Here is a 21,808-nt window from a genome sequence, read left to right on the forward strand (position 1 = left end):
ATGATGAGGATGATGTAGGGCAGGAAGCCAGGAGTCTGATGACAAAGTATCTCTCCCATTTCTTTGGATTGCTGGGTGAGATGACGGAAATCATACAGAGGTGTGATCCTTTTCAGGAATGGTCTGCCAAAGTCTCCAGGGCTCTGTGATGCAGTGGCCTGCTACAGGGAGATCTATCATTCAAAGAGTCATGAAGGAGCGCAGATGTCGACAAAATCCTTTTTTAAGACTTCTGCAACCGAAAAGCCAGCCCAAGAAAACCCAGCCGCCTCCCCTAGCTAAGTTTAGCAAAATTGGCATTGTTGTATCCTGTATCACTGTACTGTATTTACTGTGTTAAAATGTTCTGTGTGTTTGAACAGTGTTAGTGGGGTTCTACATTCTTTTATTCAATGTTTTTTGTGTAAAATGTGTGCTGTATAACCCCTTAGTGTAAAAAGGTGACACTGTTTAGGTGAAAAGAGCGTTGTCATAGGCGAGTGTGGTGAAGTTGTGAACACATCCCCCTCTTATCCCATTATTTCTTACGGGGAAAAATTCACCGGTATACGTCGTTTTGGTATCCACCACCCTTTTCAAGAACACAACCCCAATGTATACAGGGGACCCCCGTGTTCATCATTCTGTCTTATACACATATACTTACATGTAATATGCAGTGAACTACAGCATAATAGATGTGCTACATGCTTGTTCAGATTGTTTTTAATGATGGAAAGATTTTAGTTTCTGACACGACTGAACTGTGCAGCTGGAGTGTGCTATGCACTCCTCTGTATGTAGAGTGTGTTATAGTCGCCCTTTGAGGATCTGTTCCCCACCACCACAACAGAGCTCTTCTAGGGGTTCTAGGAGACACTCTCTCTTCTACTCTCTTTCCCAGATCTCTGGGCGGTTTTCCAAGGGGTGAAGGTAACTTTTACATTGAAAATTCTCCCTCTTAAATTTCATTTTTCCTATATAAAACATTCCCCTTTTAATTTCATTCCACATTCTTCATTCATTGTATCATGGGCTGAAGCTTGTGAGACATTCTTCTATTGCTGTCTCCGAAAAGAATAATTTCCTCCACTTAAGTGACTTAGGAGCCTATGTCCCATTTTCAAAACTGATTTATGAGTCTATGTCATGCTGAAAGTCAATGGAACGCCAAAACCTCCCGAGTCTTCTCTTTCCCTTCTTAATAGCACCTCTTCTAATGATATGATTCTTTTCTTTCTCCTCCTTGTGTATATTGACTTTATTAGAGACCATCAATTGTTGACTTCTTTTCTTTTTCAGTTGATTGCAATTTACTGTTTTGTTACTGTGTCCCTGAGTTACATTTACTCATTGCTTTGAATCTAAGGCACCATGTAAACAAATAAAATGTAGTATAATATAATATTGTACGCTAATGGATTCTTTTCAGTCTCTTTTCATGGCAATCCTATCATTCCTATCCTGAGACTGAGTAATGAAGTCATGGGAGTTGTTACCCAAAAGGGTTGTTGTCTTCGTTACTTTACTGTCATGCACCACATCTAAATAGTATAAAAGTAAATTGTGTGCTTCTGTGAGAAAGTGATCTGTAGTGTGCAACTGGTTACTTTTCAGATCCAGAAGTTAGTAACTTGTCCTGTTGTTGAAAATAACTGTGAAACAAGCTTACTCTGACTAGATTTCACACAGTTAATTTAAAAATGTGCCACAGCAAATGTTTGGTGTTTTCCTATCCAGCATCCTTCTGTGCCACAGCTAATATTTCCAAATTGTGTTTATGCCTTCAATGTGTAACAGAATGTTCCTCTTTCCCTAAACTTCTTTATTGGCATTCGTGGTTTTGTTTGTTTGGTTGGCTGGGTTTTCCTTTCTTTCAAGTAAAAACAATAATTATCTGAAATTCCAATTTATATAAGTCTTGTAACTCCATTTAGTTACTTCTTCTGTCTGTTTCTCTCTTTTATTGTCCTTGTTCATTTTTTCTTTTGTCATGAAAATATCTACTAAACATAAATATTAGAAAGAAAATAAGAGGTTAATAACACATTATATTGCTCTAGGACTTGATTGTTTGAGGATAAGGGACTATTTCTTTTTTATTATTCGTTTTATTTCTTATGATCAAGACAATTTTCATTCATGTTGATAGGGTGGTGTGATGAACTAGGAATGTTCTTAATGTTTTCTCTGAATACTGTGTTTGTGCCTCAGTGTCCCCTAGGCAGTTCTTAAGTATCTGGCAGAGCAAAGGGCCAGTGCACCTAAATGCCTGGCACTCTGTCTCCTAGCAACTGATGGCCTGGGCCCCTCCTCTGCAAAGGTGCCAACTGAAGGTGTTGGAGACAAAGAGGTCAGGTGACCTCCTGGCCCAGGAAAGGGGCTGGGCAGAGAGGAGGGGCTGGAGGGGGTTTCAGTCTGGAGCTGGCTGGGGACGAGGAGTAAAATGCAGATGTGGGGGTCTGGCTCACTGCCCCCAGAATGGACCCGGCCGAGGGGTCCGGTTCACGGTACCTACAAGCTCTGTTTTAGACCCTGTTCCTGTCATCGAATAAACCTCTGTGTTACTGGCTGGCTGAGAGTCACGTCTGACTGCAAAGTGGGGGTGCAGGACCCTGTGGCTTCCCCAGGACCCTGCTGGGGCGGGCTCGCTGTGGGAAGCGCATGGAGGGGCACATGCTGAATGCTCCAAGGAGAGACCCAGGAGGTGAAGCCATGTGAGCTTCTTGCCCTGCAGACAGTCTGCTCCAAAGGAGAGGAGGCTCCCCAGAGTCCTGACTGGCTTGGTGGGGAGCAGTTCCAGAGCATCGCCCGGGGACTCCGTGACAGTGGTGAGTCCCTAGAAAGTGATGAGAAATGAGCAGAGAAGATTTTCAGTCAGATGCAGGCACTCTTTTTGTTTCCCTGATAACATTCATGCATTTGACCTTCATTAGGGAAGGATATTTGTCACCAGCACCATCTCGCCATCTGTTAGTATACTTGTCCTCTGTTGTACATGTTCTTCTAAACGGAAGTATTATGGATCACTTTAGGTTTATAACCTAGATAAACAGTTATGAAGGATATTGATAACTCAAGAATTCGGACTCAACAGAGTGTTGCAATTTGCAATATGGTTAAAGTAAGGACCACTATCACTCTTAATAGTGTTTCATGGTCATTAACTCAGTGACGGTGGCCTCTTCAGGTCTGCTTCTGTACAGTGTGTGCAAGCACAAGTGGGCCTGCTTTAGCATTGGTGCTTTTACTAAGATAGGCTTTGCATCACTGGAGACCCATCGATTAGGAGAGACCAATGGTTCCCAACCTATTTACCACTGTGGGCCGCATATGCAGTTCTCCATGCGTTATGTTGGCCATATCCACACAATATATTACTCTACCTCTATGGCCCTGAGGAGATCACGTGGGCCGCAGCTGTGCGCTGATTGGGCCGCAAGCGGCCTGCAGGCCATGGATTGAGAGCCACTGGGATAGACATTTGTGCAGAGGGGATGGGCCTTGGGTGAAGATTTTTAATTATGGGGGTTAGGGGTTTGTGTGACAATGTCAGCTTTGTGGCCTGGCTTCTTTTTGAAGAAAAGTGATCGGTTTGTGATTGCTGTCTGTCTTAGTTAAAATTAAATCCAGCAGTATGTGTGTGCCAGTAGCCTGGGACAAGCATTCGTTTGTTTTGTACGTTGAAATAACACTGTGTAAATAAATAAGATTTTACACGTGATAATAGTTTAGTCATACGCATTTTGTTACATTGCTGTTCAAAGTGTGCTGATTTATCAATGGTATGTTCGTGGGGCACAGCATGTCCAATAGCAGATCTCTCATTTAAAAAAAACCCTAACTCTGCTTTGCTCTTTCCAATCTTCAGGACTGATGGTGTCTGTTTCACCACAGTAGAAGATGAAGATGAATCTGGAGGATGTACAATTGCCTCAGGATGCCTATGCTTCGAAGGCTTAGACATCCAATGCCGGGTAAGAAAACAGTTATGATCAAGGTTTGGTCTGGCTGTTGTGATAGTTTTCATCCAGCGGCAGTGTAGTCAGGATGAATGCACACATCTGCTGCTTTGAATTTTGGTCATGTGGGGAATGTGCCCTCTGCACTGAATGCTGAGGAAATGGCGTCTGCTCCCCAAAACTCTTGCTACTTCTTCAAGCACACCGTATTGCTAGTTCACTAATGTTAGTTTCACCAGGAGAGCAGGGGCTACCACTCTGGTAATTCCATTCTGAATCTCTAAATTCCCCCTGCAGCTTGAATTAGGTAAGACATTCTTCCCTTCCTTTCCCAAACTGATGTGTGCTGCGTAGCAGTGTGCCATGAAAAAGTTGCTGTTTTCACACTCGGAGTTGTTGCATATCACTGATGTGTAACGTGAGTCCTGTAGGTGTAGACAGTCCAGCTGGTACATTTGGGGATCCACCTTTATGAAGGTTTTCTAGTTCCAGGGAGAGAAATGTGTGTCCATTTCAGGTACTGCCATCAGCTTCTCACCCTATGGAGCAATTCTCTTTTGGGCTTCCATGTTTAACACAGAGAAATCACTTGGGGTTAAGTCCCCAGCTGTTCCGTGCAGACCTCAGCATGATGGTGGAGGGAGAACAGCAGGTGGAACGAAGATGACTCTGAGTACCTCTACACTGCAAAATAAAACAATAAAAGACCACGACCATGGCAGCGATCCTCAGAGCCTGGGTCAACTGACTTGGACTCTTGCTACCGGGTGTTGAATAAGGGTACAGGGTAAGAATAGCAGTGTAGACACTCCTGCTCAGGCTGGAGTCCAGGCTTTGACACTCTACCCCTTGCTGGCTTTCAGAGCCTAGGCTTCAGCCCAAGCAGGAACATCTACAGTGCTATAGTGTGAGCCCAAGTCAGTCGACCCGGGCTCTGAGACTGGGCTGCCGCATTTTGTTTGTTTGTTTGTTTGTTTGCAGTGTAGATGTACCCTAAGTAATCTTTCGGCTCCCACACCCAAATCTGGGCCTGTCCAGGGGGAGAACCAGCTATTGGTTCAAGTTAGAGCAGGCTAAGGGTTGCTCTTATTTGCACCTGCTTGTAATAAACTCCTAGGAGCCATTATTGCAGTAAATATCTCCAAAGTATAGTGCGCTGTGTTCTGTCCCCTCCTGCTCCCTCTTCATGCCCTTCACAAATCTATTTCGCTGGGGGGAATAGATGACAGAGTTGACTATGTTGGCTTTAAGCCATCTGAGGATTCCCCTACATGAAGGGAATCATGCACTAAAGCCAAGATTTTCAAAAATAGGAGTCTAAAATGAGGCTTCTAACTGCTTACTAAATAAGTAGCCAGATTTTCCAAACTGCTGAGCATCCTAAAGTCTCTGTTGAATTCACGCCTGATGTTAGGCATCTGTTTCTGGAAATCTTGGCCTTGGGGCAAAATTCTGTCTGCTTTGCTCTGGGAGGTGTGATGCTGTTTCCCATGTCAGGTCTGTCTCCTTCTCCAGCGCCCAAACAACAGTGTCTGTTTAAAAGAACAAAGTTGCTCACACAGTTCTCTGTGACTTTCTCTGTTGCAGGATGTGCTCATAATACATGATAGAAGAACTCTTGCTATTGCATGCTGCAGAGACAAAGATTTCTGCAATGAAAACCTTCACCCAACGCTGCCACCACTGAGAAATAGAGGTAAGAGGAAGAAGAAAATCTAGCCTTAAATCAGTAGGTCCATGTATTCCTAGAAAAGAAAAGAGAATTAGACGACCTGCATGGAAAAACAACGTTTTTTGTATCGTGTAGCTGTTCTGGTAATATACAGAAACAGTATCAACTTGGTTGTTGCTGGTGTTTACCTCTGTTTGTATTCCCATCATGCCTACAGACATCAGTCAAGGATAAGAGACCTATTCCCTAGGCACTGGGCGTAGTAAAAGAACGGTTCCTGCTCCAAAGAGCTCACGGTCTAGCTTGGGCTGGGGCAGGGACTATCTCTTACTTTGTACAGTGCTTAGCGGGGCAGCGGAGGTGACTTACTGAGGCCTCTGGGTGCTCATGCCATACAAATATAGAATAACAATCATGACTGGTGTCACGGAGTGTGGGGGGAGACCAGGCCCTGCACCCCGGCTCCCTGCGATTCACCATGACTCTCAGCCAGCCAGTAACACAGAAGGTTTATTTAGACAACAGGAACACAGTCCAAAACAGGTCTTGCTGGTACAGACAACAGGACCCCCTTTAGTTAGGTCCATCTGGGGCCCCAGGGAGGCCACAGCCCCGGTGGGAAGCCCAAGCCCCGTCGGGTGCCCCCTCCATTTCCCAGCCAACTCCAAACTGAAACTCCCTCCAGCCTCTCACTCAGCCTCCCTCCGGCTCCTCCCCCAGCCTTTATGCCCTTTGTCCAGGTTCCTGGGCAGAGGTGTTACCTGGCCTCCAACCCCCCTCCTGGGTTTTCATGTTACATGCTCAGGTGTCCTCCCTTCCCCAATGCAGCCAGTCCCAGAAAAACTCCCCTGCAACCTTCCCAGGTCAATACTCCTCACTCAGCATTCTCATAATACAGCAAGAACATTCCCACTTCGTCACAAATGCTCTCTGTCGTTGCAAAAGATTGTAGTTTGTAGCTACACAACAGTTTCCGAATGACACTTGGGACCAGATTCTCAGCTGCTATAAATCAGTGTAGTGCCACTGAAGCCAGTGGAACTAATGACGATTTATAGCCGCTGATAATCTGGCCCTCTGAGAATAAGGTCTAGGCATCGCCATGACCTCTGTGTTTCAGAGCTATAGAACAAACAATAGAGTAACACTCTGCACAAAAGCATGTCCAGTTTGGGTTGGAAGTTGGACAATATTTGTTTTTTTAAAATACAGCAGTTCCTGGGTAAGCACGACATTTATAGACATTGGCATAGCCTCCATGGTGCCTGTAAATGTGAGTGTCCGGGGCTCAACCCTCCACGGGGAGGAGGGGAGCCACACCGGCCTGTGGTTCTTACTCGGCTTCTGCCCTGTTCCTTCAAAGCTGAGCAACAGTACAAAAAGACAGTTAGGGCTCAGGCCTTCTGCTGCAAGGCTGAGCAACAATATAAACAGTTCAGGAAGGCCCAGGCCCTTTGGGGCAGGGGCTGGGCAGCAAACAGTACAAAGTGGCTCAGGCCCTTTGGTGCAGGGGCTGCGCAGCAAACAGTACAAAATGACCCAGGCCCTTTGGGGCAGGGGCTGCGCAGCAAACAGTACAAAATGGCCCAGGCCCTTTGGGGCAGGGGCTGAGCAGCAAGCAGTTTAGGAAGGCCCAGGCCCTGGATTAGGGCGAGGCAACAACAATTAGGGCTCAGGCCCGTAGGTGCAGGGGCTGAGCACTGGGGTGAGGGGGAAAACTGCCACCCGCAAGTGGGGTGGCAGGGGGGACGCAGGCCCACCCATTCCACTGCGTCCCGGCCCGGGGCCCTAGGCAGCGGCTATGACCGCTGACGGTCAGTGGGGCTCCTGACCGCAACACACTGATATGGGCATTGTTTCATCAGCAGCCTGACTGAGGTCGGCTTCCCCCGGGCCACTTCCAATTTCCCCCTCGGGGCCTACCTGGTCCGCAGCGTCCGCTCCCGGGAAGTCCAACAGCATGGGCTCCTCGCAGCCCGGGCTGGGGGGTAGATCCGGCAGTTCCTCGGGGAAGTCCGGCCAATTCTGCTCCGGGGGCTCCTCGGGGTAACAACAAGGGAGCGGGGTAGTCTCTGGCGGCTCCTCCTCGTATGTGGCGCGGGGAAGCTCCGGCGGGTCCTCCCAGTAGCGAGCAAGGGGAAGCTCCGGCCAGTCTGGGCAACGGCTCTGGGCCCCAGCGGCTTCCCAGTCCCGAGCTCTCTCGGGCAAGTCTGCTCCCGGCGGTGGCTGAGCTCCGACTGAGCTCTGATGGCCGGCTTTTATGCTTCCGGGTCGCCGCCTGACCCTCTGAGGGGCGGGCTCACTGCTCTGTAGCCCCGCCCTTTCCGGTGTCCAGGGCTCAACCCTCCCCGGGGAGGAGGGGAGCCACACCGGCCTGTTACAGTGCCCTATACAGGGGCCCGCCAACCCTCCACCTTCTTACCACTGGTGACGGCTAGCTGGAACTTTGCTCGCTCTTGCAGCAAGCCTTGCAGTGTCTCGTCTAAGTGTATATAGTTGTTTCCTCGCTCATAGTTTAGAGTTAGTGTTAGTTCTAGATAGTTAATAGTTGTTGGGGGGCTTTCCCCCAACATACTCGTCATCCCGCTGGGGCATGCCCAGGTCCCCAGGGTTTAAACTCTGCATGGACTGCGTGAAGTTTATACCGAAGAGTGACCTGCACTCATCCTGCTTGAGGTGCCTCGGGGAGAGCCACCAAAGAGACCGGTGCAGTATCTGCAGGGGATTCCGTCCCAGAACTCTTAAGGACAGAGAGCAGAGACTCAGAGTGCTCTTGACGGAGGCGGCTTTACAGCCACACTTGGACCCTGAGCCTGCTTATCCGGCGCCCAGCACCTCATCCTTGGTGCACAGCGCTCCGGCACCGCTAACGAGACAGGAGGCCCAGTCTAAGACCTCTAAGTCCCAGCACCAGAGAGAATCGGAACATAGAAAATCGGCCTCCATGCAGCATCGATCACCATCTCCAGTGCCCGCGAAAAAGAATAGGCCGGTGAGGGACCGATCACCCCACCAGGACCTTAAAGGCCGGCAGCATCCACGACTGCGGTTGGACAAGCCGAGCCACAACCGCACTCTCACAAGGTCCTGTTAACTCCTGCCCCGGTGGGGGTGCGGTCGAGTCCGGACCAGTCTAGATCCCCGGACCTCACTGAGAATGTGCGTCCCCCATCGAGGCCGGAGGCGTTCGAGGTGGCCTCTGACTTATTAAGCCTCCCGGTGCCAGCCTCCCCGCGCCTGTGGAAAGAGCCTCTAGACACGGCCCTACCCCCGATTCAATCAAGGGGCAAGCAGGCCAGGTTGTTGCCCCAGTCCCCAACCTGTGCCGCTCCGGCAGCACCGGCGCAGAGAGAGCACTCCCTGGCCTCACAGCACCACTCCCCGGTGACAGTGGTTACTGCTCCCCCTCGGTCCTCCTATTCAGAGACCTCGGACTCGAAGGCGGAATCCTACCGCTCCAGTAGGTGAAGGAACAGGAGGTCGGCTTCTCAGGCAAGCCAATGACCTTACCCGGCGCAGTGGCAGCAACAGTGGCAACCGCCGTCCCAGTGGCCATTCTGGACTCCCTAGGCCTACCATCAGTGTCTGGGACATGTGCATGGTCCGTGCTCCAGGTCTGTGTCGGTCTCCTCGACATCCGTGGCTCTGGCGCAAATGCCTCCACCACCGGCACCGCTGTCTGACAGGAGTGTCCCACAACAGAACCCGGCATCGCCTAATCAGACACTAGCACCGACAGAGACCATGTTTCCGATGCCGCAGGCACTGCCCAGCATGCCTCGTTGTTTGGTGTTGGCCCTGGTACCGGCCACGGTGCTGCATCCTACATCGGCACCAGCCATGCAACCAGAATACCGTGTGCCGCAGAGCCCTGCAGAGGCTGAGGGTACAAAGGAAGGTCCTTTGCAGGTGGTGATCTCCTCTTCCTCGCCAGATGAGGCGCTTGTGGGGCAGCACGAGCCCTAGAGGACAACCAGGTGCTTCAGCAGCTACTTAAGCATGACGCTCAGAGCCTGGCGATCCAAGCGGAGGAGATCAAGGTGGATGTAGATCCGGTAGTGGATATCCTGTCCCCTTCGGGCCCGTCTAGGCTTGCCCTACCATTGATCAAAACGCTAGCTGATACGTCCTGCACCTTGTGGCAGATGCCAGCTTCATTGGCCCCTACGACCAAAAAGACAGAGAGACGCTACTTTGTACCCTCCAAGGGCCATGAGTACCTATATACCCACCCTCCCTCGGACTCTCTGGTTGTGGATGCGGCCAACCAAAGGGAGCATCAGGGGTTCCAAGGGTCTACACCGAAGAACAGGGAGGCCAAGAAGTTGGACCTCTTTGGTAGAAAGGTGTACTCAACGGGGGCTCTGCAACTACGTATAGCCAACCAACAGGCTATAGTGAGCCGGTACGGCCATAACACGTGCTCGGCCTTGTCCAAGTTCGCTGAACTCTTCCCCAGGAATCGCAAACAGAATTTTCCTCTCTGGTAGAGGGGGGGAAGCTAATATCCTGGGCATCCCTCCAAGCAGACCTGGATGTGGTGGACGCAGCCTCCCGCACGCTGGCAACCGGGCTGGTCATGCAGTGGGGAGCCTGGCTTCAGGCCTTCCACATGAGGTCCAACAGACCATCCAGGACCTCCCCTTCGAGGGGCCCATGCTCTTCTCTGAGAAGATGGACAAGAGGCTCCATAGCCTAAAGGACTCAAGGACTACCTTACGCTCCCTAGGCCTGCACACCCCAGCCACTCAACGCAGGCAATTCAGGCCGCAGCCAGCTCCGCGGCCGTACCAGCCCCAGAACCACCCAGAGCCCTCGCGTAGACGAAGCAGAAAAAGCAGAAGGAGGCAACGACAGACCTCTGGCCAGTCGTCCAGCCAGCCGCGGCTCTGTCGGGGCCTAGACCCCAAATTAGATTGTGCGGTTGAGGACGACCTACCAGTCAGGACTCTGGATCCTACCAACCATGCCTTTTCATCACATCTGTCCCCCTTCTATCGTGCCTGGTCCTGAATCACATTGGACAGTTGGGTGCTCCGCACGGTAGATAGGGGATATTCTATCCAATTCTCCTCTCCTGCCTCACCAGCCCCCCTCCCCATCCCCCTTCAGGGAACCCTCTCAGGAGCAACTTGTAATTCAGGAAGTGCAGTCCCTCCTCGTAGTAGGGGCAGTGGAGGAAGTTCCTCAGGAACTCAGGGACAGGGGTTTTTACTCCCAGTATTTCCTAATACCGAAGGCAAAAGGGAGGGACTCAGACCCATTCTGGACTTGCGGCGTCTGAACAAGTTTGTAAAGAAGCTCAAGTTCTGTATGGTCTCCCTGTTCTCCATCATCCCTTCCATGGATCCAGGAGACTGGTACGCCGTCCTCAACTTGTAGGACTCATAGACTTTAAGGTCAGAAGGGACCATTATGATCATCTAGTCTGACCTCCTGCACAATGCAGGCCACATAATCTCACCCATCCACTTCTATAACAAACCCCTAGCCTATGTCTGAGTCATTGAAGTCCCCAAATTGCGGTTTGAAGACCTCAAGCTGCAGAGAACCCTCCAGCAAGTGACCCGTGACCCGTGCCCCATGCTGCAGAGGAAGGCGAAAAACCTCCAGGGCCTCTGCCAATCTGCCCTGGAGGAAAATTCCTTCCCGACCCCAAATATGGCGATCAGCTAAACCCTGAGCATGTGGGCAAGACTCACCAGCCAGCACCCAGGAAAGAATTCTCTGCAGTAACTCAGATCCCAACCCATCTAACATCCCATCACAGACCACTGGGCATACACATCCATATTACAATAATCCCTCAGCACAGACGTTATCTCAGGTTCGTTGTGGGCAACACCCATTTCCAGTTCGCAGTCCTGCCTTTCGGCCTGTCAGCGGCCCCAAGGGTCTTCACAAAGTGCATGGCAGTTGTAGCAGCTTTCCTGCGCAAGCACGGAATCCCGGTGTTTCCCTACCTGGACAATTGGCTCATCCAAAGCACAGGTGGACGCTCAGGTGGTCTTTATCAGACAGACCTTCCTCGAGCTTGGTCTCCTGTTGAACGAGGCCAAGTCTACCCTGTCTCCTGTCCAATGGATAGAGTTCATAGGGGCAGTTCTGGACTCGACGCAGGCCAGAGCATACCTACTGGAGGACAGGTTTCGGTCCATCTCCGACATCATCCTTGGTCTCTGCCGTTTCCCGACCACCACAGCGAGGAACTGCCTCAAGTTGCTGGGACATATGGCTGTGTGCACCTACGTGGTGAGCCATGCCAGGCTCAGGCTGCACCCTCTTCAGTCCTTGTTAGCGACTGTGTACCGACCAACCAGGGACGCACTGGTCTCGGTGGTGATGCTTCCTCGAGTGGTGCTGGGTTCCCTCCAGTGGTGGCTCGACCCACGGGTGGTCTGTGAGGGAATACCCTTCGCCAGCCCTCAGCCAGCCCTTTCCTTGGTGACAGACATGTCGGATCTGGGGTGCGGGGCGCATCTCGGGAATCTCAGGACCCAAGGCCTTTGGTCCCCAGAGGACCTCTCCCTACACATCAATGTCAGGGAGCTATGGGCTGTTCGCCTTGCCTGCCTCACTTTCAGATCTCGATTGGTGGGCAGGTGCATTGCAGTCCTCATGGCCAATACCTCAGCGATGTTCTATATCAACAAATGGGGGTACACGCTCCTCTCCCCTGTGCCGGGAAGCCCCTGCATTATGAGACTTTTGCGTACAGAACACAATTCACCTAACAGAACGGCCTGGTGGATGCCCTCAGCGACTCATTCCATGGTGACGAGTGGTCCCTTTGCCAAGACGTGGCATGCTCAATCTTCCGTCTCTGGGGTTATCCCCATATAGATCTGTTTGCCTCGAGGGACAATAGGAAGTGTCGACAGTTCTGCTCCCTCATGGGGTGCAGTCCAGGGTCTCTAACTGATGCCTTCCTCCTCTTCTGGAAAAGTGGTCTGCTTTACGCCTTCCCTCAGATCCCCATGGTCCACAGGGTACAGATACGCAGGGATCATGCTCGCGTCGTACTGATAGCGCTGGCGTGGCCGCACCACCATCGGTACAAGTCACTGCTGCACATGTCCATGCAGGCGCTCCTCACGGTGCCCCTTCTCCCACACCTGATCACGCAGGATCAGGGCCACCTCTGCCACCCGAACCTGGAGTCGCTCTACCTCACAGCCTGGATGCTCCGCTCAGCAGGTCAGACAAGTCCTCAGTAGCAGAAAACCTTCCACCAGGGCCACGTACATGGCCAAGTGGAAACATTTTTCCATCTGGGCTAAACAGCAGGGACAAACTCCATTGCTCGCCCTGATCCCTTTCATCCTTGATTACCTACTCCAGTTGAGACAGTGGGGACTTTCCCTCTCTTTGGTTCTGGTCCACTTGGTGGCCAGGTCCGTGTTCCACCCAGGAGCTGAAGGTGGTTCAGTCTTTGCAAACCCATTGTTTTGTCACTTCCTCAAGGGCCTGGATAGGCTGTTCCCGCATACTCAACAACCAGTCCCGGCTTGGGACCTTAATTTGGTCCTCTCCGCCCTCATGGGGCCCCTTTCAAGCAACTGGCTATGTGCTCTTTGCTATATCTCTCCTATAAATTCGCATTCCTCATGGCTATCACCTCGGCCAGGAGAGTATTGGAACTCAGAGCACTGACATTCGAGCCTCTATAAACTGTCTTCCACAAAGACAAAGTCCAACTCAGGCCACACCCAGTGTTCCTTCTGAAGGTGGTCTCCCAATTCCACATGTGTCAGGACATTTTTCTCCACACTCCTCCAACGCAGAGTGTAGGCTGCATTCCCTGGATGTTCGCAGGGCCCTGGCATTCTATATTGAACAAACTAAACCATTCAGGAAATCAACCCAACTCTTTGTAGCTGTGGTTGACAGGATGAAGGGGCTTCCTGTCTCTTCCCAGCGTATCTCCTCATGGATCACGGCTTGCATTTGTGAATGCTACAACCAGGCCAAGGTGCCTGCCCCACCAATCACAGCCCACTCCACAAGGGCACAGGCCTCCTGCGCGGCGTTCCTGGCTCAGGTCCCAACATAGGAGGTATGCAGGGCTGCCACATGGTCTCAATTCACACATTCACGTCACACTATGCCATCATGCACCAGGCCAAAAACGATGCAGCCTTCAGCAGGGCGGTGCTCCAATCGGCAGTGAACTCTGACCCCACCACCTAAACTCAGGCTTGTGAGTCACCTGCTTGGAATGCACATGAACAATCACTCGAAGAAAAAAAACCTGGTTACTCGCCTTTTTGTAACTGTTGTTCTTCAAGATGCGGTGTTCATGTCCATTCCAATACCCACCCTCCTGCCCCTCTGTCGGAGAGCCGGCAAGAAGGAACTGAGGGGGTGGAGGGTTGGCGAGCCCCTTTCTAAAGTTGGGCCCCTTATAAAGGGCCTTATTTTAAGAGTTGCAGAGCACTTGCAGCTCCTTTTAACTTCTGTAAAAGTTGAGGATGCCCAGCACTTTTATTCAAGTGTCTAAATAGGGATTTTAGGTGCCTGACGGGTACCCAAGTTTGGAAATGTTGGCCACAGTGTATAGAAATCTAACCACTCTTCCTTGCAGAATCCTCTTCAGCGTTTTATTTTTATACAGTTTTATACACACATAATCCATTAATAATACTAAAGAAGAGGGAATCTAATTGTGAGTTCATTACAGTATCTGATGGGGGTAACTCCATTTACCTGAACAGAGTCACTTCTTGGTTTCCTCTGGTGTAAGCAAGATCAGAACTGAGCCCTGTGTGTGTGGCACTCAACACTCATTGTGCTAAAGAAGCACACAAACGGCCAGGCCAGTTTTTATGGTAACATGTTCTATGAAACCAGAACCCCCTTGCTGCAAACGTATTTTCCTAGTCTCCAAAGTATGAAGAATTCTCCCCCTATCATCTGCAGACTCTGTTTAGCCTCTCCTGAGCTAATAGACAGTGACAGCTTCAACTGTTCCAAGCCACCTTTAGAGGGAAATGACTGGCAGACCCAGACTGCTAACAAACCATGAAATAGCAGCTTGGCCCCCTGAGCTGCCACCTCTTTCACAGAGAGAACTGGACTCCCCAGCGGGCTCTCAGTTTCAGCTCCCAGTACACACAGAGAGATAGTCCAGGTAGAAATCTGCTGCTCCAATGAGAATGATGTGCTCTAGTTTTTTTCCTGATAGGCTCTGTGTCAGTGTCTCCTTTCAAAGGCGATGGCCAGGGCTTGAATGTTTACATTGTTAATGCTCCAGGATCAGGTAATGTCAGGTTAAAACATGACCAATGTGCCCACAAGGCAGATAATGGTAGGTCATCTCTGCTCATGATGGGAAGGGGAGGGAAGGAAAGAGTTGGAAGCAAAGGTGGGAGAGGGAACTGGATCTTTAAAAGAAAAGTGCATGACAGTAAGCCAAGATTCCCCTAGGATCCTCTTTGTCTCATTACCCTAGTACAGGGGTAGGCAACCTATGGCACGTGTGCCGAAGGCGAAACGCAGGCTGAGTTTCACACTGCCCGGGTCCTGGCCACTGGTCCAGGGGGCTCTGCATTTTAATTTAATTTTAAATGAAGCTTCTTAAACATTATGAACACCTTATTTACTTTACATACAACAATAGTTTAGTTATATCTGATATACTTATAGAAAGAGATCGTCTAAAAGCGTTCACATGTATTACTGGCACGCAAACCCTAAATTAGAGTGAATAAATGAAGACTCGGCACACCACTTCTGAAAGGTTGCTGACTCGTGCCCTCGTAAATCTGAAACATAATAGTGTTAATCCAGGGTGAGCCAATAAGGCTAGAATTGTCACAGTTTACTGTGTATTCAGCATTTGTGTGAAAGATGCAAGACAATCAGATGGTGAGGACTTGAGAAAATCTCATCTTTATCTGCATAAGAGTGACCACCAGGCTGGGGGTGGGGAGTGTGCTAAAGTATCACAGTTTGAGACTCTGTAGTTTTAAAAGAAAATGGCGCAGGATTTCTTCAGTTTTCAGCATGAGAATATGCACGACAGTCCAACACGTGTTTGAAATGCGGGTACAAATGTGGAGATGACAGCTAAATTTTAGAGCAGAAAATGGGTATAGCGTGCAAGGATTAATTCAAACTTTTCAGTTATTTTTATATAATCACAATTCTTACCTGTTGCTTGGTAACGTTGCATTTTGAAGTGGTTTTAAAGAATGGCTCATCTGCAGTGATACATTTTCCCACAAGTGCAAGAATAAAAAACAAATAATTTTTCCTGCTAAAGTGCTGTGTGAGAGAGAGATCCTTACATTGATGTAAATATAACGGTAAGGACCTTAGCTCTATGCCCTAGCAGGGATTAGACATCCCTTGTATGTCTTCTGTGCTAGGGTAGAGACAGTTGGGTATAGGAATTGCTTTTGTTAAGACTCTCAGTTTTCTGAAATTAATAAAAGTGAATTAAGATAAAGAGGCACCAAACAGGACAAAGTCTGTGTCCCAGCTGACAAGATATGTAAGATACAGGAGTATAAATCCCAGGTTTGAGGCGGTGGGGGTTAGTGGACTAAATACTCCCTTGCAAACTCAGTCACAAGCGCCAGAGTCACCAGTGAGAGCTTTGTCTGAGTAAAGACTGCAGGGTCAGTCAGGCCCTTGATTGCTGTTCCATGTGCTGCGTTTGCCTTGTTCAACAAGGGCTAAAGACGGAACACCTCAAATGGGTCTGAAATCAAGTGCTGTGTTACACAATGCTGCAGTAGAAAAGAAGGGGAACAATTCTCTTACTTAATAGAGTTATAAATTCTTGTGTGTCTTTTTACATGGGAAACTAACCCCAGGAAGGCAGAATGCATGTTAAACCCAATCTAATGTGAAAGACATCTCAGGTGTGAGAGAGCAGCGTTGGCTTCTAAGACAAAACCACAGCCATTGTACAAAGCTTTTTTTGATTTTTTTAAACCAGATTTTGTTGAAGGAAACGTTCGCCATAGGGCCTTGCTGATCTCAGTGACCGTTTGCAATATACTCCTGGTACTTCTCATCATATTCTGGTACTTCAGGTAAGTCGGAAGTATTTCAACTTTGTCTGCTTCAGAATTCTTCCTAACATCACTCCCCCTGCCCTGCGGCTTATGAACTGTAAAATTAAAAAATTAACAGGAGGGAACTGGGGAACAATTAAAAACACATTGTTTTTATTATAGGGAAAAATTGTATATGTTGTTAATGTTAAAATCACAAAGGCATCAATATAATGTCCCATAAAATAGTTGGTCTTTTGTATAGCATCCTTTGTAGAAAGGATGTCCTAAAAAGCTTTCCAGTGGGAAACAACACAGAGTAGTATACAGTGAAAATTAAAGAAAACAATGGTGCAAAGACACGCTGTAGTAAATAAAGCTCACAACCCTTGTACACAAGGTTGACACAAATTCACAAACTCTACCCAAAGAGGCAGGGAGATTCAGAAAGCACAGGTAAATTCACAACAATACCTTTCGTTGGTCATAAAAGACCCACAACATTCATAACTAAAAGGTGAGGGATTTACTGCATCTCTCTTTTTAGGACTATTCTCTGAATTAGGGGTTTAAAGTTGGTACTTGGCTATGCAAAATTATGCTGGATTCCCCAGCAGGATGATTGTCAGCCCCTTTCATAGACCGAAAGCATTCTGATGTTGCGAATAGATCAGAAAATAGTTGTTGATGAGTTTAGCTCGTACTTTGGGTAATTGCTGGAGACTTCTGAATGACTAAAAATTAAATGTGAGTAGCGTATTCTATATAGCATCCGTTCCTCATTGTACTGTCAACTAATTTAATTTTCGCTAAAATCGTAGGCATAAAAGGCAAGCAACCAGAACTCGTTTCAGCATTGGACTTGAACAGGATGAGACTTACTTTCCTCCAGGGGAAACCCTGAAAGACTCAATTGAACGGTCTCAGAGCACAGGAAGTGGGTTTAGTCTCCCTCTGCTGGTAAGAAAGGAATGTAATTTAGATACACACAAAGAGTCCTGTGGCACCTTATAGACTAAAATGTATTGGAGTCTAAGCTTTCATGTGTGGATACCCGCTTCGTCAGACACATGTAATGGAAATTTCCAGAGGCAGGTATAAATATGCAGGCAAGAATCCGTCTAGAGATAACGAGGTTAGTTCAATCAGGGAAGGTGAGGCCCTGTTCTAGCAGTTGAGGTGTGAACACCAAGGGAGGAGAAACTGCTTTTGTAGTTGTCTAGCCATTCGCAGTCTTTGTTTAATCCTGAGCTGATGGTGTCAAATTTGCAACTGAACTGAAGCTCAACGGTTTCTCTTTGAAGTCTTGTCCTGAAGTTTTTTTGCTGCAGGATGGCCACCTTTAAATCTGCTATTGTGTGTCCAGGGAGGTTGAAGTGTTCTCCTACAGGTTTCTGTATATTGCCATTCCTAATATCTGACTTGTGCCCCGTGCATTCCAGCTTTGTGCAAGGGTTCCTGTGTTTTAGCATGAGAGAAGGAGATGGACAAAGAGAGATGAAACCCATGTTGTGGAGTATATTTAAACGGCATTTCTTGGGATTTAACAGGTCCAAACGAATATAGCAAGGGAGATTGAGATGGTGAAACAGACAGGTACAGGTCGCTATGGAGAAGTTTGGATGGGAAAGTGGCGTGGAGAAAAAGTAGCTGTAAAAGTGTTCTTCTCCACTGAGGAGGCCAGCTGGTTGAGAGAGACCGAAATCTACCAGACTGTCCTGTTGAGGCATGAAAACATTTTGGGTGAGTGAGCGAAATAAAAGATAGAGATGATGCCGTTTTAAGTTTCTTAGTTATTCTTACTAATAACTTTGTACTTGCTGATGTCCTTTTCTTCATGCATTTTGTTACCTGCCGTGCTTTGCCGTTAACCACAAAATGCTTCTCTCCATGGGGCAGAGGTCAAAAAGCAAATTGTTTGGGTCTCCATGCAGAAAGAGAGTAACTGGCTTTGGGAGGTTGTAATCCCCAACAACCACACACCTGTTTTTCCCACCTGTGTCTGGGGTTCATTTTTTAGAAAGCAAACTCCAGACCACTGAATTAACACTTAAAAAATGACACCATGTGGAACTGAAAAAGAAGAGACACTGAAGGCATTCTCAGGGTATTTGTTTAAAACTCAGTTATGCACGTTGTACAGAGTTCTCTGTAGGGGGCGATGTGGAGCCACACTATGCTAGGGAGAGCCGTCAGGAGGTATGTCTCTCTTGTGGCTGCTGGGTGTTTGTGTGATCCTTCCCCACACAATTATGTCCCTAGAGTGACCAAGAACTGAGCAGACATAGGAACATAAGAACGACCATACTGGGTAAGACTAAAGGTCCATCCATCCCAGTATCCTCTCTGCCGACAGTGGCCAATGCCAAGTGCTCCAGAGGAAGTTAACCTAACAGGCAATGATCAAGTGATCTCTCTCCTGCCATCCATCTCTACCCTCTGACAAACAGAGGCTAGGGACACCATTCCTTTCCCATCCTGGCTAACAGCCGTTAATGGACTTAATCTCTGTGAATTTATCCAATTCTCTTTTAAACCCTGTTATAGTCCAAGCCTTCACAACCTCCTCAGGCAAGGAGTTCCACAGGTTGACTGTGTGCTGTGTGAAGAAGAACTTCCTTTTATTTGTTTTAAACCTGCTGCCTATTAATTTCATTTGGTGACCCCTAGTTCTTGTATTATGGGAATAAGTAAATAACTTTTCCTTATCTACTTTCTCCACAGCACTCATGATTTTATATACCTCTATTACATACCCTCTTAGTCTCCTCTTTTCCATGCTGAAAAGTCCTAGCCTCTTTAATCTCTCCTCATATGGGACCCATTCCAACCTCCTAATCATTCTCTGAACCTTTTCTAGTGCCAGTATATCTTTTTTGAGATGAGGCGACCTTGCTTAGCTGAGCAGTTCCTTTGACTCTTCCCTTGAACAAGCAAAGGACAGAGAGGGTTTGGGTTTTTTTGTGAAGTCTCCGTACCCCTCGATCACAATTTAACCCTTAACCTGGGGATTAGACAGAAACCACTGATAACCTTTAGCATGATCTGGTCTTAATTTAGCTTTGGAATCACTCGGAGTAATTGTTGCACACTTTTTTCATGCAGTATAATGCACATTTTTAATACGTGCTGATGCAGGCATGGTTCATATCCTTACTAACTGAATACAATATAGATAGGATAAAGAAGTTGAACTTTGTAGCTGAAACTCACAGGTAGCTGAGAAAGAATGTAGAGTCGTGTGTGGTGTTCAAAAGCCCCGAAAAATATTAATCTGAAAATATTTCCTCCCCCCCATAGGGTTCATTGCTGCGGACATTAAATGTACAGGGTCTTTGACCGAACTGTATCTTATCACATACTACCATGAGCATGGCTCCCTGTATGATTATCTGCAATCCACTCCCTTGGATCCAAAAGCCATGCTAAATCTGGCCTATTCGTCTGCTAGCGGCTTGTGCCACTTGCACATGGAGATCTTCGGGACTCAAGTCAAGCCAGCTATTGCCCACCGGGATCTGAAAAGTAAGAACATCCTAGTGAAAAAGGATGGAACCTGCTGTATAGCAGACCTGGGCTTGGCAGTTAAATGGTTTAGGTGAGTAAAATGAGGAGCATTTCTTTGTGGGTGAATTTTTTCTGCCTCCAGGCTTGTTAATGTCAGCAATAAAATGGGTGATCTTTAATTGAAAGGATCAGAGAGATACCACGGTATCTTTTTGTATCATTGACATGCATCCGATGAAGTGGGTATTCACCTATGAAAGCTCATGCTCCAATACGTCTGTTAGTCTATAAGGTACCTCAGGACTCTTTATTGTTTGTGATACACTCTTATACTATACCGCCATTACACTCAACGTAATTTTGACTAGACGCGATTTTCGCTTTACGCTCTGACTGCGGAACGTAACCCGAGTGTAAGATGCGACAGACCTGTATATTATATATTGCATGTTTATAAATAGCGGTTTTGTATTTAAATGGTAGTTCTAGTAGTATTTGCACACAAATTCCATTTTCAATAAGTTGTCCTTAATAGACAACCGATTAATATTACTGCTTGCTGAAAACAACATGTTAAGAAAACAACATTTAATGAAGATTTGATTGGTATCGCCTGCATTAGCGTTAAGTCTAATGCTAAACAAAATCTCACAAATGTTACCATGGTCCCTGTTGAGTCTTCTCTCTGTTGTGGTTCTGCGTGTGAATGCTTAATACCGCCTGAGGCAAGTAAGCCTTTTAAGAAGGAGGGGCTGTCACAGTCAGTACCTTTCTCTAGAAGAAATGTTCCATTAAGATTATGCATTAGTTTTGACCTTGCTCAAGAATGATTTTTGTTTGAATTTGTTTTTTCTCCACATCCAGTTGGGTTTTCTGAGGTGATTTTTTTTTTCAAATTACTTTTTTGTATGTTTGATTCTTCTTTTTTTTTTCCTTTTAGTGATAAAAATGGGGTGGACGTACCACGTAACACTCGGGTAGGAACAAAGCGCTATATGCCTCCTGAGGTGCTGGATCAAAGCTTGAAGAGGAATCACTTCCAGTCCTATCTCATGGCCGATATGTACAGTTTTGGACTCATCCTTTGGGAGGTAGCAAGGAGATGTGTGTCAGAAGGTAAATGGCAAACATATTGTTGGTAAGTGGGGTGTGACTTTTCCTTGTAGCAGCAAACTCCATTTATAACCTGAAGCTTCAAGTTCCGTCCTTTCTTTCTGGGTAGTAGATTTTGTTGCAATAAACTAACCTGGGTAGACACCTTGGCAGTCCTGAGCCTATTCATTTCTGCTTCCTTGCACTGAGGGCTTTTCAGCTTCAGTCTGAGTTTAACAACAAAGATTTACACTATGTTTTTGTAGCCTACTTAAAGATGCAATGATTCATCCCTGTGGTGAGAACATGGAGCTAATTTGTGGGCTCTTTCAGGGAAGGTCTACACTACAGCCAGGATTGACGCTCTGAGATCAATCCACCAGCGGTCAATTTAGTCGGTTTAGTAAAGACCCACCAGATCGACTACAGATCGCTCTCCAGGCGACCCCTATACGGTAACCCCAATGTGAAGAGTAAGGTAAGTCGACGGGAGATTTTCTCCTGTCGACACCCCCCATGGTGTAGACCCCGCGGTAACTGCACCTAACGTATGTCAAGTAGTGTAGTGTAGGTCAACTTACCGCGGTAGTGTA

General features: G+C 47.8%; 1 protein-coding gene across 2 annotated transcripts in view; it reads left to right on the forward strand.

Annotated features, from left to right (window-relative positions):
• LOC123354952 (bone morphogenetic protein receptor type-1B-like) overlaps positions 1–21,808 on the forward strand; it is a 51,792-nt gene that overhangs the window by 23,741 nt on the left and 6,243 nt on the right. For both annotated transcript variants that reach the window (XM_044997368.1, XM_044997369.1), the window contains exons 5-11: positions 3,851–3,956; positions 5,529–5,637; positions 16,559–16,655; positions 17,438–17,576; positions 18,167–18,359; positions 19,917–20,214; positions 21,064–21,239. In XM_044997368.1, coding sequence (XP_044853303.1) covers positions 3,851–3,956; positions 5,529–5,637; positions 16,559–16,655; positions 17,438–17,576; positions 18,167–18,359; positions 19,917–20,214; positions 21,064–21,239 — 1,118 coding nt within the window. The remainder of the gene's footprint in view (positions 1–3,850; positions 3,957–5,528; positions 5,638–16,558; positions 16,656–17,437; positions 17,577–18,166; positions 18,360–19,916; positions 20,215–21,063; positions 21,240–21,808) is intronic.

Source organism: Mauremys mutica, chromosome 22 (genome assembly GCF_020497125.1).
Source record: "Mauremys mutica isolate MM-2020 ecotype Southern chromosome 22, ASM2049712v1, whole genome shotgun sequence".
In the NCBI taxonomy this organism is placed as follows: Eukaryota; Metazoa; Chordata; order Testudines; family Geoemydidae; genus Mauremys; species Mauremys mutica.